General features: G+C 39.6%; 1 protein-coding gene across 3 annotated transcripts in view; it reads left to right on the plus strand.

Moving 5' to 3' along the window:
* znf385c (zinc finger protein 385C) overlaps positions 1–17,039 on the plus strand; it is a 138,229-nt gene that overhangs the window by 33,467 nt on the left and 87,723 nt on the right. For all 3 annotated transcript variants that reach the window (XM_063472248.1, XM_063472250.1, XM_063472249.1), the window contains exon 2: positions 16,007–16,336. In XM_063472248.1, the coding sequence (XP_063328318.1) occupies positions 16,009–16,336 (328 nt within the window). In that variant the 5' untranslated portion in view covers positions 16,007–16,008. The remainder of the gene's footprint in view (positions 1–16,006; positions 16,337–17,039) is intronic.

The raw sequence follows: 17,039 nt of genomic DNA on the forward strand, positions 1-17,039 counted from the left end.
GAGTGTTTTGTCTTTTTGGTTTTTGTCTGTGAGAGAAGGATTTAATTTTTATATATGGTTGCAGTCAACACTGTCTTATGGAAACCTGTTTCCGCCAATACAAAAAAAAGTATCCATAACTTAAAATTTTAAGTTATTTTCTCGAAATTTCGAGAAAAGTAACTCAAAATTTTGACTTACTTTTCTCAAAATTTTGAGTTGATAACTCGAAATTATTGTTGTTAGTGCTGCCAATCAGCAATCTACGTGGAATGTGCACTCAAAACCGGATCGCAACAAATTGGCGCTTTTGAGAGTACGTTTGCTGATAGTAACGCCATGTGATTCAGCTAATAACACAAGGATTTCATCATTTGTGAAGCCACGCTGAATCAGCAATTTGTGCATTGATGACTGGCTGCAATACTGGTAGCTTTAGCATTTGTAGCTGAGGGCTTTAACAAGGAAATGACATCATTCACGTGATTAGCAACGCTAACTCGAAATTTCGAGTTATTAACTCAATATTTTGAGAAATGTAAGTCAAAATTTCGAGTTAATAAGTCGCAGTTTCAAGAAAATAACTATTTTTATTTTTTTTAGTGGCGGAAGCGGGCTTCCATACTGTCTTGCAATTAGGCTAAAAGAGCAGATTTTTTTTTCACCTCCTTCTCATCTTGTGGCCATTCTAAAGCCGTGTTGACATCATACAGTTAGATCAGTAAGTGTTGGGACAAAGATACACAGATACACTGTTTCTGTCATTTTGCCTCCATCACACCACAATGAATTTTAATCAAACAGTCGGGGTGTGATTTAAGTGCAGATTTTCAGCTCGAAGGTTTAACTAGGTTTAACAAAAGTATTGCTTTAAGAAGTTAGGAATTCAAATCATTTTTATACATTGTCCCCCATTTTCAGAGACTCGAGAATGATTGGACAGTTGACTGAAATTGCATCTCCTTGCATGTTCTGTTCCTTCAATATGTCGTGATAAATTAAGTGGATAAAAGATCTAGAGTAATTCCACGTGCTGAACTAGCTTTTCACTGGAATTCTCAATATAAGGTCAATATAGATGTTGATTTAAGTGAAGGAGGATATTATGGATATTATAGGCTGAAAACCTCAAATAAACCTGTTGCATGTCACAACTCATTTCATAAAAACTTTAGGAGTGGCCACTGGTTTCTTCTTAAAAAGGAGAATTGTACTGGCTTGGACAGAAACATCATGGGATGAAGGAATGGAAATACAGAGGATTTACTACAAGCTGCAAACCCCCTATTTATACTCAAGAACAGGAAGGCCAGATTAGACTTCATCAGATAGCCGGCACAGTTCTGGAAAGTAGTCTTCAGACAGGTGAAACCAAGATTACCTTGTACCATAATGAATGGAAGAAAAAAGTATAGCAAAGGACAAAAATACCTCATGATCTGAAACATACCACATCATCTGTCAAACATGATGGAGTGTTATGGCACGGACATGTATGGCTGCCAGTGGAACACTTGTGTGTATTGATGATGTAAAAATGTACATGGCTATACTCTCTGTTCAGATTCAGCCAAATGCTGCAAAACTAATCAGATGGCAGTTGAATAATGACCCAAAACATGCTAAGAGTTTTTCAAGGCAAAGAAATAAGACATTCTTCAGTCACTCAGTCAGTCACCTGATCACAACCCAACAGAGCATGCTTTTCAGTTACTGAAGGCAAAACTGCAGCCACAGGGACACACAAGCAACGACTGAAGGTGGCTGCAGTAAAGGCCTGGCAGAGCAATTCAAGGGAGGAAATGCAGCATTTAGTCATTCTAGACTTCAGGCAGTCACTGACTGCAGAATCAATTCCCGATTCTCTAAAAATTGCTTTATTTCTTAAATAGTTAATGCAATATTTTTGTTAATCCAATTGAATTAAAGCTGAAAGTTTGCACTTATATCACACCTTGATTGGTTGATTTAAAATCCACTGTCATGGTTTACAAAACATATCATTTATCCTTCAGGAGAAAGTATTCTTCACTTTCATATAGGTGCTTTGAGTTGATTTGAATATCTAAGATTTAAGATTAGTGTTCAGTTAGTTACTGATAAGTTGGTACCCACCCACAGTGTCAAGCATCAAAGAAAACAAAGTCATTGTTGTATATTTTCCGATGTTATGGCCTATAGTTTAAGTTTGCATTTATTAAAATAGAAGCGTCCTATTAAAATATAAGTTTAAAAAATTTGTTTGTTTCTATTTCAAGTAAATAGCAGATGCAATTCTGGTTATGTAGTAAATTTACTGAGAGGACATCTGTCATTTTACATGCTATCTGTGGTTTTTGTCTGAGCTTTAGTTTATCTCTGATTAAAATAACTGTCACTCACTTTAACTCTTTAACTTAAAGTGTTCAATTACCTGTCGCCAAAAGCCTAATATCGCCACTTTCCTTATCTGTAAACAATCTCATAAATAGTAGCCCCTGCGTGTGCCTTCTTATTCTTGCCAATCAAATCCTCCTGGGCTTTTCTAAGCTACTTGATCCTCCTGCTTTTAAAAGGCTGTCAGTATGTTGATTTCTCTATAGAGGTTTAGCATGTGATTGATGAGCAGCAGTTGTCTTAGTCACTGACACTAAGACAGTGATGGAGAGGGCCCTTGATCCTCACCATTATCCCAAAATACATTAGGAAACAGATATATAACCAGCAGTGAAATGTCTGTGCAGCCATAAAGAGCATGCAGATTCTGTTTACTAACGAGGGCTGAATAATTGATATGGTGATAAGACTATTTTCCTAGTGGACTCATTCCAGCAGTTAAGGCTGTTGTGGAGGTAACAGCAGCGTGTTTTGTTATTAATAGTCCTGTAATTATGAGTGGCAACCTGATTGATTCACTTCACTTCCTGTGAGAGCATTTGACGAGGCGCGCACATCATCGAACATCATACACAGTCGTGCAGTTGCGCTTTCTCACGCACACATTTCGTCATTTTATTTTAGGCAGCCTCCCTTTCTCGGCGTTGAAAGTGTCAGCTACATAATTACCCTAGTTTAACAGTGTTAATAGGTTCCTGAGGGTCTTTTACATGCTGATAGAAAAGGGAAGATGTGCCAGCAAATGCAAGGAGGGAGGGGGGAATGATGTGTGTGCTATTGCATGTAGGTGTGTGTTATGTAGAAATACAGGTGGTACTTTTAGCACTACATTGTTTCATTACAGTCATACATGCCAGAAAGTTTTTCCTCATGAGCCTTTTCCTCCCTTAACCTTCACACTTCAGACAGGAAACTGGCTACATGCCCAAAGACACAACCAGGCCCCAAAAGCAGTCACGTGTGTTGTGCTAAGTGAAAGGCACAAGACGTGATGCTTGGCTTTTCGCAGACAGCTTCGGTCATAGAGCAGGGAGGAATGTTAAGGGGCAACTTAATTGGCTCACAGAGTTCGAAGGTTGCAGTCGTTTGTCTTTTTTGTCAGCAGGGCAGTTTAATTTTCTTTTGCTTTTTCCAAACGGGCTAAAACACAGTGTCAAGTACAAACTGTGTAAGTGTTTGCACAGAAGTGTGTGCGTGTAATTGCACTGCATCAGCTACAGCATAACCACAGTAGCTACCCATGATCTTGGCTCTAAAAGACTGTATGTGACCCAGGTACCACGCAGAGGTTACTAATAGCTGATTTACGGATTTACGATGGTGAATGTGTCTGTTTATTCATCTGTTTGGCAGTTCATCATCTCTGCCTGTGCTTATGGACTTGTTTGGAAAGAATCCAAGCATAGATTACAGTATGTGTGTAGTCTTTCTGTAGGTGCCTGAAGGTTAACAAAGCCAATACACTTCCCTATAAAAGTTTTGGCATGGATAATACTTGCATTACATGAGTGTGCGCAGCGTCATGCACCCTCCACCCGCACTCCTGCAGCGCGTCATCTCTGCTTTGGCTTTTGGAGTGCAGGGGCAGCAGAGTACGGCCTCTGTCTGATTGCTCACAGCAAGGATGCCACATTGTGAGCACAGGCTCTACCACTTGCTCACATGCAATAGACGCATAGTCCTGATTAGAATTTCTGGCTTATTTATGCAGTATATGCACAGGGCAGCATATGAACACAGGAAACTGTGCAAATGTTAGCATATGTGGATGTGTTTTTCTTCTTTTTGTCACTGCAATTCTCAGATAAAATGGAAAAAAACAACTACAGTCTAGAAATATTCATGGCTGATATTGCCACTGCTAAGAACTTGTTTATAAAAATGATTTGGACAATGGGTCTTGATGTATTCTCAATCATCCAGGTAAGTAAATCTCCAAAAGTTGATTCTGTTCATCTGGTCGTAGCGCTTTGTGGGAGAAACGTTTCGTCACTCATCCAAGTGACTTCTTCAGTCTCAGCTGACTGCAGGTTTCCCCAATCTTATAAACAGTACATTGCATAATGACTGAAACCAGCCCACTGAAGGAACAATGGGCTGGGAGGTCAGTTCCTTCATCATAATTATGCAAATTCTCATGGCCATTGATCAACAGCCACTGATCAAGGCCCACTGATCAAAGACCACTGATCAATGGGCATGAGTACCATTCACAGAGAGTTGGGGAATGGCTGCAATCACAGCATTGTAAGATGGTGACAGATGTACCCTTAGGCCCCCTCCTTGATTCAGAGATGGTCTTTCCCAATGGACATAATGATGTTATAATAGATTGCTGCGTGCAAATGTGTTAAAGTTACATGATCAAAGAGCTGTAACAGAGGCCAAACTGCTATGAGTGAGTATTGACAGGGATGTAAATATGGTATCAAAGCCATTCGTGATAATTTTTGACAGAGAGATGTGTTTCATTGGAGCTCTATAGCTGTGTTAATGTGTTTAAACATTCCTCTGAACCTAGAAGTATTCAGTATTTTTAATCAGTTGCTCACCTCTTACTTATTTTTCTCTGCCCTGGCTATATACTGCTGAAAGGAAAGTCAAGAAACTCAAGAAGCTAATGTATAAAATGATTGAGCTGTATTTATTTTCATTAAATGTTAACCACTGCAAAGCTAACTTGTTAAATTATTAAGTCTCAAGGTAAAGTCAAAGATGTGAATGAGTGAGGCCTATTTTAAGAGGTCAGTCTTGTGTTTTCAGATTTATTATTAAAATAAAGTCAAAAAGGAAACCACAATTCTAGGTTTATTTGCAGCATTGACCCTTATAGGATGAGTATGTGGAGAGAAGTGTGAATTCTAAAAGAAGGCCCCAGCCACGCAGGCCTAGAGATCACTCAGCCCCCCTGATGGTGACTGGGTGTTAAGGAAAAATGTGTATTCCCTGTTCAGTTTCCAAGAGGCTGTTGACTGTTGCTAGGTGAAATTTGTCAAAAAGAGGTATACAGTGCTCTGCCAACAATTTCCTGCTTGCTTTAACTGCTACCAGGTTACCACTGTCACCCATAGTTTAAACTGAAGAAGTTGACTTCAGAGACAATTTGCCTTTAAAATTAAACTTGTGGCTTACTGCTGGTACTGACACATTTCAAAAGACAGAACTTTTTTCTGAAGGCTAATGTTCTGTTTCTCGCGTTTCACTATTGCTGAGCCAGTACTTGGCAAATGCTTTCACACAAGTGTTGGCAGACTCTGATAGTTTGACACTTGTCCAGCACCAAACAGTACGCAGATAGAGGTGGTTAGCGGGTGAACACAGCGGGGCTGCTAGATTTGACCTTGCCTTTAAGAGGTGTCTACTATAAAGAAATATTTGCTCCAACAAATCTATAATAATATAACCTTAATCTTAATCTTAATTGGTTTTTCTCTTTCACTTGTTTGCAGGATTACTCCAAAAATTATGGATGACAGTGAATGAAAATGAAAAAATTTAGACTTGGACCAAACTACAGGCAGATTATGCTCATTGTCATTGCACTTTGGTGTTGTTTTCACATCATCCAGCTCCCATCCATCTCTGCAACCTGGTACACTGCCAAGCTAGAGGCATGTGTATGAGAGGTTTGGTTTCTACATGCATGGAGCATAAAAATCTATACAGAGGGATATTATTGAACCAGAAGAAAACTTTGTAGAAAACTGTAAACCAACCACAATTGCTTTGTTTCCTATTCTGACTTCTTTTATTCCTTTTATTCCAGGACATCTATTGTTTAGGAGTAGCGAATCAACTTTAAATATATCATTTACAGGACTATGTAGATGTCATAGTTCATTTTTTATCATACATTCATCGATGTATATTAAATGTAAATAACAAATATTAAGAGAAATAATCCTGGTCTTGTGAAAAAAGAATTGACTTAACTAATTTCAGCCTTAGCGAAGGTGGGTTTTCCAAAATTTTCCATGCATTTTTCAGAATTTGTGACAATTCTGGCTACTAGATGTTAAAGTTAGTGTTCTACGGGGGTCAAACCATCTGCTACCAGACTCCTTGCCCTTCTGTGCTGTATGTATCGCCTCTAATAATCTCTGTCTTTGTGTGTCCCCTTGAGTAACATGGCAACATAAATAACAAGTGCTCTTAGTTCTAGGTATGTAATCCTAACTCTTATCAGAGTTAGGACTGGGAGTGCCACAGTGACGGATGGATGCAGGGGCAGCTCACTGGCAAGGACAACTTGCACGCCAGCATCAACACCATAGCTGATCCCTGGATAATACAGTTGGATAGTCTTGAATACCACCACACACACACACACACACACACACACACACACACACACACACACACACACACAGATAGACATGTGCAGCTGAATCAGTCTCACTTACCACATGCTGAAACAGCATGTCAAACTGAAGTAACAGTGGCCTTTATCTCCCTTTATCAGGACACCTTTGCAATTCTTCTATCTTCAGAAACCCCTTCCTGTTGCACTGATATGTCTGTATGTGTCCATTCATACATATGTGGAAAAGTGGAAATGTTTAGTTTTATGTGGTCCACCTCATTTGAAATAACAGAACTTCTGTTATTTCTTAGGGTGGATTCTGCATCGGCACAAATACCTGTTTCCTATATAACTGTTAAAAGCATAAAATAGTCAAAAGCATCACTAAATTAGATTTGTTTACATCAGAGAAGGCAGTTTTGTCAGTGTTTCTCCCTACATGTGAGGAAACCCAACTCAGCTCTCTTGCTTCTAATGAATGTCCTCCTACAGAACTAATGTCATTAACAACAGGTAGGGATGAGCCTAATGCAATCAAATCCTCTCAGTGATTACAACAACCATCAGCCAGCCCCGCATCACACCAATGAGAAGAAGCGGCTCATTAGGAATGCTTGTAAACAATACAGCACAGGCTTCAAAGAAGCTTCCTCCCTAAAAGCTATCAGCAAAAAGAGGCAGTAATAAAAAATTAGAGAGCAATATGAGACGGTTTTAATCTAGCAGTTTAAAATCTAGTGCTTCTTGTTGTTTGCTTATTTTGTTTATTACTTTCTAATTTTGAAAGCATTTCTACAGTGGAAAAGTGGCTGCGGAGGGATGAGACTCAGGTTACAACTGCATCTATACACTGCTCGCTGGGGAAACAGGTTGGCAGGTTTGATGCATGATGTTTGTATATGCTGTAGGTGTGGCCACTAAAGGTAACATATAGAGATTCTCATGACAATGGATAATGAAGAAAAATGAAATTTCTAGAAAACATTGTGTCAAAATCACCTGTTTTTCCAGTTACATATTATATGGTTTGGATTATTAACCTTAATCTGTTATGAGTAAATTAAGGTAAATGTCTTAATTTATAATAATTAATCACACACCTTCATGATAAACAGTCGCAATGCTACATTCATATGAGAAATATTTGGATTTAAACTCGGGTATATAAGCATCCCCTTTGTTTTATCATAATCAGTTTGATTCATGAGCTTAAATCAAAGCATCACTTAGTTTTTAAGCAGACACCACGCCTGTATTTAGCTGGATTGATTATCTTTTCCCTATTAATATATACAAACATAAATTAGATAGGAACGTCTTGTTCAGGTAAAGGAAAAGAAGTTCACATTTTAACAACTCTCAGGCGTTTGTGGTCACATAACATCAAAATAATCAAAAACATGTTCCAAGACTCAACCAGTTTCTCAAATAATATTTCAGGGTTCAGCACCTTTTTTACACCTTTATAAAAATGCCACAGCAACAGTGTTTAAACTTGATGACAGATGAAAGCTTGTGTGGAGCTGCAGCAAAAGATGAACATGATCCCTTTAATACGTTGCCAACAGGAGCCTGTAACAGCCTTCCTCTTTCTCTGCCAGCTAAGTCTGAATCTGTTTAGGTCATTCTTGTCTAAAAACTGTGTGGTCAAAATACCATGGATTCCTTAATTATACATAACACTGTGAGAGAACGTCTGCTCCACATAGTTTCTTTCGCTCTTAAAGAGAAACAGATCAGAGGCTATCCCTAGCCACAACTGCCTTCTGATTCACTTTTTTTAAAGAGCTTACAATCATCTACCCACTTTAAAAATATATTAGTGGAATAACAAGTTTACACAGATGGAGGACTGTGTGTTTGTGTATTTGTTTTTTGTGGGTGCAGGAATGTGCAGGCAGAAAAGGAATTTTCGAAAAAGGCTGTACTTAATTTCAACTGCATGCAGTAGAGTGATGAACTGCACCTGTGCCCAATTTGCAACCTTCTTCCTTCTCTCCTATGTCCTAAAGGCAGTCTGTTTCCTCCCATCCATCAGTCATGCTATCTGGGCTAGAAATGCTTCCCTGCTTCCCTCACTATGTGAAAAACTCTCTGTAAACTATCTGGGGAATTGCATGTTTTTGCTTTGAAAATGCAAGAGTTTGGCATTTAAGTATCGGAACATATTAGCTGATAATTGCATTAGTATCTTGAGAAAATCATACAGGGCACATCATTCTTACTTGCAGGATTAGAGTTTCTTATCTGAAAGCAAAAATCCATACACTCTCTCTGCAAAATCTGTGGCCTGTCAGATCTGAATAAATCCATTTCCCCAGACATCTGTCAGAGCACACAGCATTATCTGCATCTTGCTGGTTGTGAATTGCTGGTAAAGCAGACGGTTGTACATTTTTGTAATTATTAGTTAAAATAAGTGAAAAAAGGACAGTCAAAATTTTCCCTTTTAGAGGGTGGACTGCTTTTTCTGGCATGATTTGCAGTGAAAGTGAGTGAAGGGGAAGCAAGCACCAGTCAGTACTAATAAATCTGAGTGATTTTCTCAGTCATGCATGTTCAAGCCAGCGGTGGCAAATGTCCTTGATGTTATTTTTAAATCTGGTCATCAGAATACCTCTGCAGATACGCCAAACACCACAGGCATGGCTCACAAACCGCCAGCGTTTTGTGTCACACCTCAGCCAACAGATGCCCTGTGGGATGAAGATGACCAGCCATTAAGAAATTAATTAGATTTATTCCTGGCTGGAAATGACTTCAACAACGTGTCTTCCAAATATTGCTGTTGCTTTCACCACGGCTCATAACTGTCAGGGGATTGTGTTAGATGTTTGCTGAAGCACACAGAAACTGACAAGAGGTTGGTGGCACGAGCCAAAGCAGATTGTAAAATAATCACCTCTTAGATTGGAGGTGAACAGAGTCACATCTTAAATCTGGACTCCAGGAGAGTTAAGTTTGTGTCTCCCCATCTGCATTTCTGTGGATTTGTGCATCTGGTTGATTGAGCAGTGTGTGTGTAAGTGTGTGCATATGTTGTAACTGTGGCTGAGTCTGGGTTTGTCCATGTCTAAGTATATCTAGTGTTGTATGGAAACTTTCCCAGTGTCTGTGTTTACTCAGTGTTTACTGAGTTTGTGGTCAAATGTGAATAAGGCGAATATGAGCCTGTTTTCCTGCATCGGCTAACTTTGGAACATTTGAGGTAGACGGATGTTTGAACAGTAGTGTAAAAACTGGACTGGTCTGTTTTTTTGTGGTCGAGAAATAAATGGGCCACACTAGATGGAGTCAGCGTATTCAGTGCGTTGGTTGTGTGCCTTTTGAAAACTGTAAAAGCTGGTGTTTGGCATCAGTTTCACCTGCTATGCTTGACCGGGTGCATGACAGTAACTCTGGAAGGGAACTGTGTCATTGAATAATAAGAGTTGAAAAGCACAAGGTACAGAACTTGTTCTTGCGAGGTAATAAATACAAGGCAAAACTCAGTGAAAAAAAGCGAGTGAACAATCGTACAATGTAAAAATCTTTATTTGTCAGGGTTGTAACAGATGAGTATCTGATGTTTTATAGCTGTGCAAATCAAAAATACCAAGTTGCATCCTTTATTGAACTTTAATAGTTTTCAAAACAGCAATGTGCATACAGCTACAAACTGGTGAGCAGATGTTTCTTCTCATCCTTTGATCGACGTGGAACTAAATAACTCCTACATGCTCATCTTTACGGCTCCATTCATTCCATCTTTTCTACGTTCCTCTCTCGAGCACCGTTTTGAAGTACTAACATTTCTGAGTGAAATCTCAATGAAAGGATTAAATTCCACTTGAGCTCTGTTAGGAAAAGCTGTAGATTACCCTCTCCATTGTATAGTTTTCTTTTTTGTTTAATAGTGCACACAATTCATGTTTATTTCCACTGTGACTTAATGCATCTGGCTTATTCTGCACGCATAATTTAACGAAAGGGGGGGTAACAATCCATATAGGATGTCACGCTCATATAGGCTTTTTAACATGTTGCTATAAAATCCCCCCAAAGCACGAAAAGAGAAAACTGACTTTTTCTTTCATCCTAAAACAATGCGAAAGTCATCCATCACTGTACATCCAAAAGCATAAATATTAATTTTGCTCATGTTCGTATAAGCTTGAACACAGTCTGATTCAACAAACAAGGATGAGAATGTGTATTTCACATAACTTGAAACCATCCGGCACATATTAATAGCTGCTTCCGGGGGGATGTGTCTTTGAGATGCAGAAAGAGAAAAGTTAAGACGAAGATTGACTGACTGTTTGAAAGATAAAACCATGTAAAGTAAAACAGAATAAGAGATTAAAAAAAAAAGGAAACTCCAGTTTTTGTGGGTTGTTATAAAGTTTGCATATTACTGTTTGAAACTTCTGTTTATGCTACAAAAAAGAGGTACTTCTGTGGTTACCAAAGAGTACATGGAAATGTGAAGTAGATGAGGTAACACAACAAAAGGAAATCCTAATTTGGCAAGATGTGTATTCAGATATTTGCTTAAGTCTCATAAAACAAGACTGAAATAACTAGTGTTATGCAGATCCTTATTTTTAATGAAACAACCAGCTCCTTAGACCGGACACAGACTTGTGTCATTTGTAACACATGAATGCAAATTTGCTCCAAAAGAAACTTTAGGTTTTCTCACTTTGCTTATCTCTCTCCCACCAGCCGCTTACAGGAAATTGTTTTGGGTTTTTTTTCATACTGTTGACAAGCGTTTGAGCACAGAGGCTCACCGGATTGTTGCAGTAGGGTGTTTACATTGCAATAGAAATGGTCTGCTTTGAAAAACTTTTAAAAGCAAGCAAATGTACAAGCGGTTTAATTTACAAGACGGTTCAAATGACAAGAAGTAAACATGATAATTGGTCTCTATGAAGTTCTGCTTGGTGGAGATGCATCACAAGAAAGCTTGTAAACTGTTACCACATCCCATATCTTTCACAAAGGCTATGACAGACATGATATGTCTTAGCTTGTCATTTTGGATATCTTATGATATAAATATCTTTAGTGCTGTTAACCTCATGTAACCGCATGTAAACCTTGTAGGTTTTAATAAGAAATCAGCCTTTTGTCCTGTCCAATTTCTCTTTTGAGGTGTAACTGATCCCCTCACTGATGGGATCAGCGTGATGCAGTATAAATAATTATACATATAATATAATAAATTTCCCCTCTGAAACTTTTTTTTCTTTTTTGCAAACAAACACACATTCATTGCCAAACAAACACACACACATACACACAAACAGAGTGAACAAATGCCCTCCCTGTTCGCTCTCAAAGAACTGCTGCAAACAGAGATTAGAGAAAACACATCAATTCATGTGCCACTGCTCTTTATTTACTCTCGGGCTTGGGTTTGGGGTGATAGGGACTGCAAACACTCTGTCCTAGCTTTCGACTACTGAACTAGCCATACAACAGTTGAGGTTTCTTTCTCAGTAAGCACTGCACTGATTCCTGTATAATTACACTCATTAGAGGACCGCAGCCTGGACTTTACATAATCAACATTGATGTGCTGGGCACAAAGACATGGACCTTAGGCCCGTTCTGTAGTTGCAGTAATGACAATACAGTCATCATGACAGTAATGATACTTTGATGACGCCAATTATACAAGAGACTTTGTTCTGTCTTTACCAATCTCTCCTGCTCACTCTTTGCATGTTTCTTTCTGCCTCCCTGGCACCACTGACCTCTATAGTAAAAGCTCTGCGCTTTAGTTGATTGTCAGGAGGATTTTGATCCTTCCCCATCTGAAATGCATCAGACAGGGAAATAGATTATCCCCTTCTGCAGTCATTTTGCTTACAGTCCTTGCTGTCAGGATTGCTTTATGCAAGCAACCTGGGCTATTGATATTTTTTATCCAACTATTTAGACAGGAGTCTTTCTTCTTCTTTCTTCTACTTCATTTCCTTTTATTTTTTAATCTCCTCTTACGCAGTGAATGCACAACATCTCCGCATGTGTGTGTGTGTTTTAGCTGCTGTAATGCTTGTTAGCTTGATTAGATTATTTTAATTTTTTTTCAGTTGTGTTTGTTGTGTTGCTAAGATGAGTCCATGTGGTTTTGGCAGCAGATTCAATATATATTTTATCAATTTTAAATGCTTGTTTAGTTTGCTTGTTCTGCATGTTTGATGAATTGCTTGCCCTTTGCTAAAAAAAATCTGAGGTCAGCATATGTTTGTGTTTGTGTGTGCAACTGTACACATGCATGGTTTGTGTATAGTCATGCCTGTACACATGCATGTCTGTCTCATGATAGTTTGAACTGGATGTGGAACATGTAACTTGCATGCACATCTCTGCTTCCAATTGGCTTCACTTGTTGTCAGTATTCCCCTCTCATCAGGGTGATTTAGGAGCTGCTAACTGCCATGCAGTGTTTGCGCCGGTCCATCTGGAAGCCAGTTTCTGCCTGAACCAGGAAGAACTGATGCCCCCATGCCAACTGTGGCCACAGAGGATGGGTGGGGGAGCTATCTGAGGTGGGCCAGTGGTTAGGGCTGGTTTAAGCTGGGGAAAGTGCAATAGTATTTCAGGATCAGCTAGCAGCGGACGTAAGATCGTAAATAGAGTTTTTATTGCTGAGCTGCTATGCTGGGTGAGCCTCAGTCTTTCAGCAAGATCGTAGCAGTGATTGATGTTTCCAATGTGCCGAGGGAGGAGGCTGTGCAGCGTGGGGGTGCATCAGACAGCGGAAACAGCGGACATGGCAAGGCTGGCAGAGCCTCCTGCCCTTCCTCATTTCCCCAGGGTTACCCCCTGACAATCTCCTGTCCTGTGTCAGCCTACAGATCTCTGTGTGGACACGGCATGGGCTCTTGTCTCACACAGCTTCTACCTTGAGCTGGAAGTGTCTTTAAAGTCACTGCAGGATATTCAGTACAAACAGACTCACATACTCACTGTTGAAAGCTGGAGAAACCTTTTGGTCCTGGTGATCCTCCGTGCAGCAGGTGCATTCAAGCTGCTGTTCATAAAAGTAGCTGGTTCTGTCCATTGTCCTGTATCATAACATTGACAGAGAAGTAAGGGACACCCGGGAGTGTTGTTAGAAGTGAATTCCTTGAACAACCCTGTATGTACTTAAAAGCACGAGAGAATCTGCAGCCCTGTTTTTCCAAATATAGATGCGCTTTTGAAAAGCTTAAGAGCATACAGCCTAGAGATTCTGAGTTTCTTCTTCTATTTTAATAACACAACAAAGCTGACTGAATTGGCTGTAAAAATCTGTGTAAGATCAAATTTACACAGTTAAATGAAAATCTCACTTTTACCACATACACAGAGAATTTAAAATATTTCTAAATAAAAAACTCTCTTACGTACGTCAGTCTTACGTGTGTGAAATCCCTATATAAAGGTTTTTTTCATAGCTTTATAACCAGATGACTCACGTTCAAAATGTAGATAGTGTAGTAGGTAGAAATATGTTCCTTCTGTGAGCTTGGCCTTTTTTATGTGTCATGCTACATACATTTCCACTGAGGCTCTAAAGTTAACTTCATTCACATCAAAATAAAAATAATTTTTAACATACAGATCTGTGCTACACTGGTTTCTATGGTAAAAGTCATGCCTGCATGATCTGAAAGCATGGTCTGCATGAGGTCACAATCTACCTTTGCAGACTAGACAATTGTCCGGCTGAAAAAAATAAATGTATATATGAATGTTAGGATTCTTTAATGGTCTGTAATGAAATATCTTTTGCAAGGGTGCAATATGCTCTCTATGTGTTCTGCATGTCTTCACTAAGGTTCTTGTTTTTACAACCTTGCTAATTTAGGGTGGCTAGTTGAGTTGTCTGGCAGGAGTGAGAAGGTTGCATGGTTAAGGACTACAGAGATTTTTTTTCATTCAGTGCCAGAGAGCAGCATTGCTCAAAGCTTTTGAGAAAACATCTGATGGAGCCTCTTGAGTACTCCCAGATTGGCAATGTGAATAGCAGCTTTCATGGAGGCTGCTTGCTCTAATGTGTTTTTGAGTACTGTGTGTGTGTGTGTTTGCTCACATTTGTGTGTCCTTGTGTGAGCATTTTCTCTTAATGCTTGTATGTACGTATGCGTCATAGGCTTCAGCTTTACTCTCTGTGTATGTGTGTTTGCGTGCATACGTCTGAGCAGTTTGGTTGTTTACATAAATAACTTGAGGCGGAGGCAAAAAGCCAGCAGCAGAAATGCACAGCTGGGTGTGTTTCAGGGACATTTTACAGTGGTGATGGCTCAATCCTTCACAGAGCTGCTGTAGAGCTACCTTTTCATTTATTTATGGGGAGTGGATGCATATGAAACAAATAGCTCTTCTTTTCAACTGCTTTCTTTGGAGAATCTTGATTGTCTCTTTCAATATTTTTGGCCTGCTTATCTTCAGCAGACACATTTACAGAAGTCTCTTTATCCATTTGTACATAGTTCTGGTAAATTAAGTGTTTAGTATCCCATATACTTCTATATTTCATGCAGCTGCTGATGTTGAAGAAATTCTGTAGGTTGTATAATTTATAGTTTTTTCCCCTATATGCAGTTGTTCTATGCACTTGTTTGTTCCATGCACAGTTACTTGAAGATCCTGCACAGAGGCAGCATGGTTTCCGCTGCAGCATTTTGGCTTGTAGGGGGGGAACAGATAGCACTCTGCCATGGAGTCATCATAAGTGAAATAACTTGACATGGGAGCCTTACTGTTCCTCTGAGAGTCACACTGCAGCACTCTGTCTCCCCCAAGTGGTACTTCATTGCACCCCGGACCTCCACCATATGAACAACAGCTGACAGTGTGATCATGCTTGCACTTGTGCCCAGCATTTCTTTTCACACTTTCCTAATCTCTTCATAAATGTCCGAATAAACACCCAGATGAACAGAATCAACTTTTTGGGCTCTTCATAAATGTTTTTCGTTTTTATACAAGTGTCACTGTTCAGAGGGTGCTGACAGTCAATGAGTTGCACGTGGTATCAGATTCCACACACTCCTCGACACTTTAGGAATCAAGGGTATTTTTGCAGTTGTCCTCTGCTGCTATCAGGTTTTAAGAGGGTTTTCCTTGCTGGATGGGCCAGGCCAGACCAGACTGTGATAAATTATTACAATATGCGCATGATGCAAGTCTTAGGGGCTCACTCTCTTCCATAATATTTTACACATCTTCTCTAGCCTTCCTCAGAAAGAAAAGGAGGATCCAATGTTTCCTTGGGTTTTGTGTGTATGTAATTGCTAGCCTCTAAGGGTACTTTCTTCCAGTTTGTATTAAACATCTTCTCCATCTTACCCTTTTCTTCTACCACAGGTATGAAACGTCCGTTCAGCCGGTCGTTGCTGCCAAAAATCGAGCTGGACAAAAGGACGGGCAGCGCTGAGCTGGTAGTGCAAATGGACAGCGAGCTTTCCTGCAGCATACAGGATGAGGGCGTACGACCAGATGAGCAATCACCAGGGGGCGCCTTGCATTCTACGCTCTGCAGACCAAAAAGGGAGAGGAAGCAACGAAGCTACACATTGTGTGATGTGTGCAACATACAACTGAATTCAGCTGCACAGGCCCAGATTCACTACAATGGCAAATCCCACCAAAAGAGACTCAAGCAAGTCAGCAATGGCAAGATACCAAACAACGCAGGTAGGTCTTAAGCGCTGCTTGACTGACCATTTGTTTAAAGTTGCAAAATAAGATATACATGCAGAAAAGTGGATAAAGTCTTTAACTGGATTTTTATAACAGTGTCTAGCACAAGGGTCATGCAGCTTAACAGAATCCCACACACTGTTCACAGCACACTGTCACCAGTTCCTCGTGCCATTCCCCTGTATTTGTGTTGAATAGAAGTTAAACAAATTGGATTCTATTTGGTGAAATGTGTTCAGACACAGCCTTGGGCTGAAGACACAAACACACACGCGGACACAGTAGCATACAAGTAGAGCAGAGCTGAGTGAAGTTAGAAAACAAGAAGCTAATTAAGTGCCGGTTGTGTTTGATGGTTGTGTTCCTGGAAGTGAGGCGGCTGGAGTGAAGTTGGACATTTTTTCATTCTAGTCACAGTCTTGTTTAGAGCTCTGCTGCAGGGAAATCAGTCTCTCAGTTAAATTTGACGTGTTCACACTTTCATCCGCTTCTTTGCTCTGTCTTCAGCCTCGGCAAAAGATGTACATGCGACCAAAACATGTATGCAGACTCATTTATCTCAATAAAAAGAAAATACACAGGGCATTGTGCAAAAGTCTGTCACCTTCGTTTCCTTATAATTTGCCAGGAAAATAGGAAATAGGTTTATTTATTTATTAAAAACATGGAAAAAAGAATGGAAATGCAGTATTAATGT

This window comes from Pelmatolapia mariae, linkage group LG4 (assembly GCF_036321145.2).
Source record: "Pelmatolapia mariae isolate MD_Pm_ZW linkage group LG4, Pm_UMD_F_2, whole genome shotgun sequence".
Taxonomy (NCBI): Eukaryota; Metazoa; Chordata; class Actinopteri; order Cichliformes; family Cichlidae; genus Pelmatolapia; species Pelmatolapia mariae.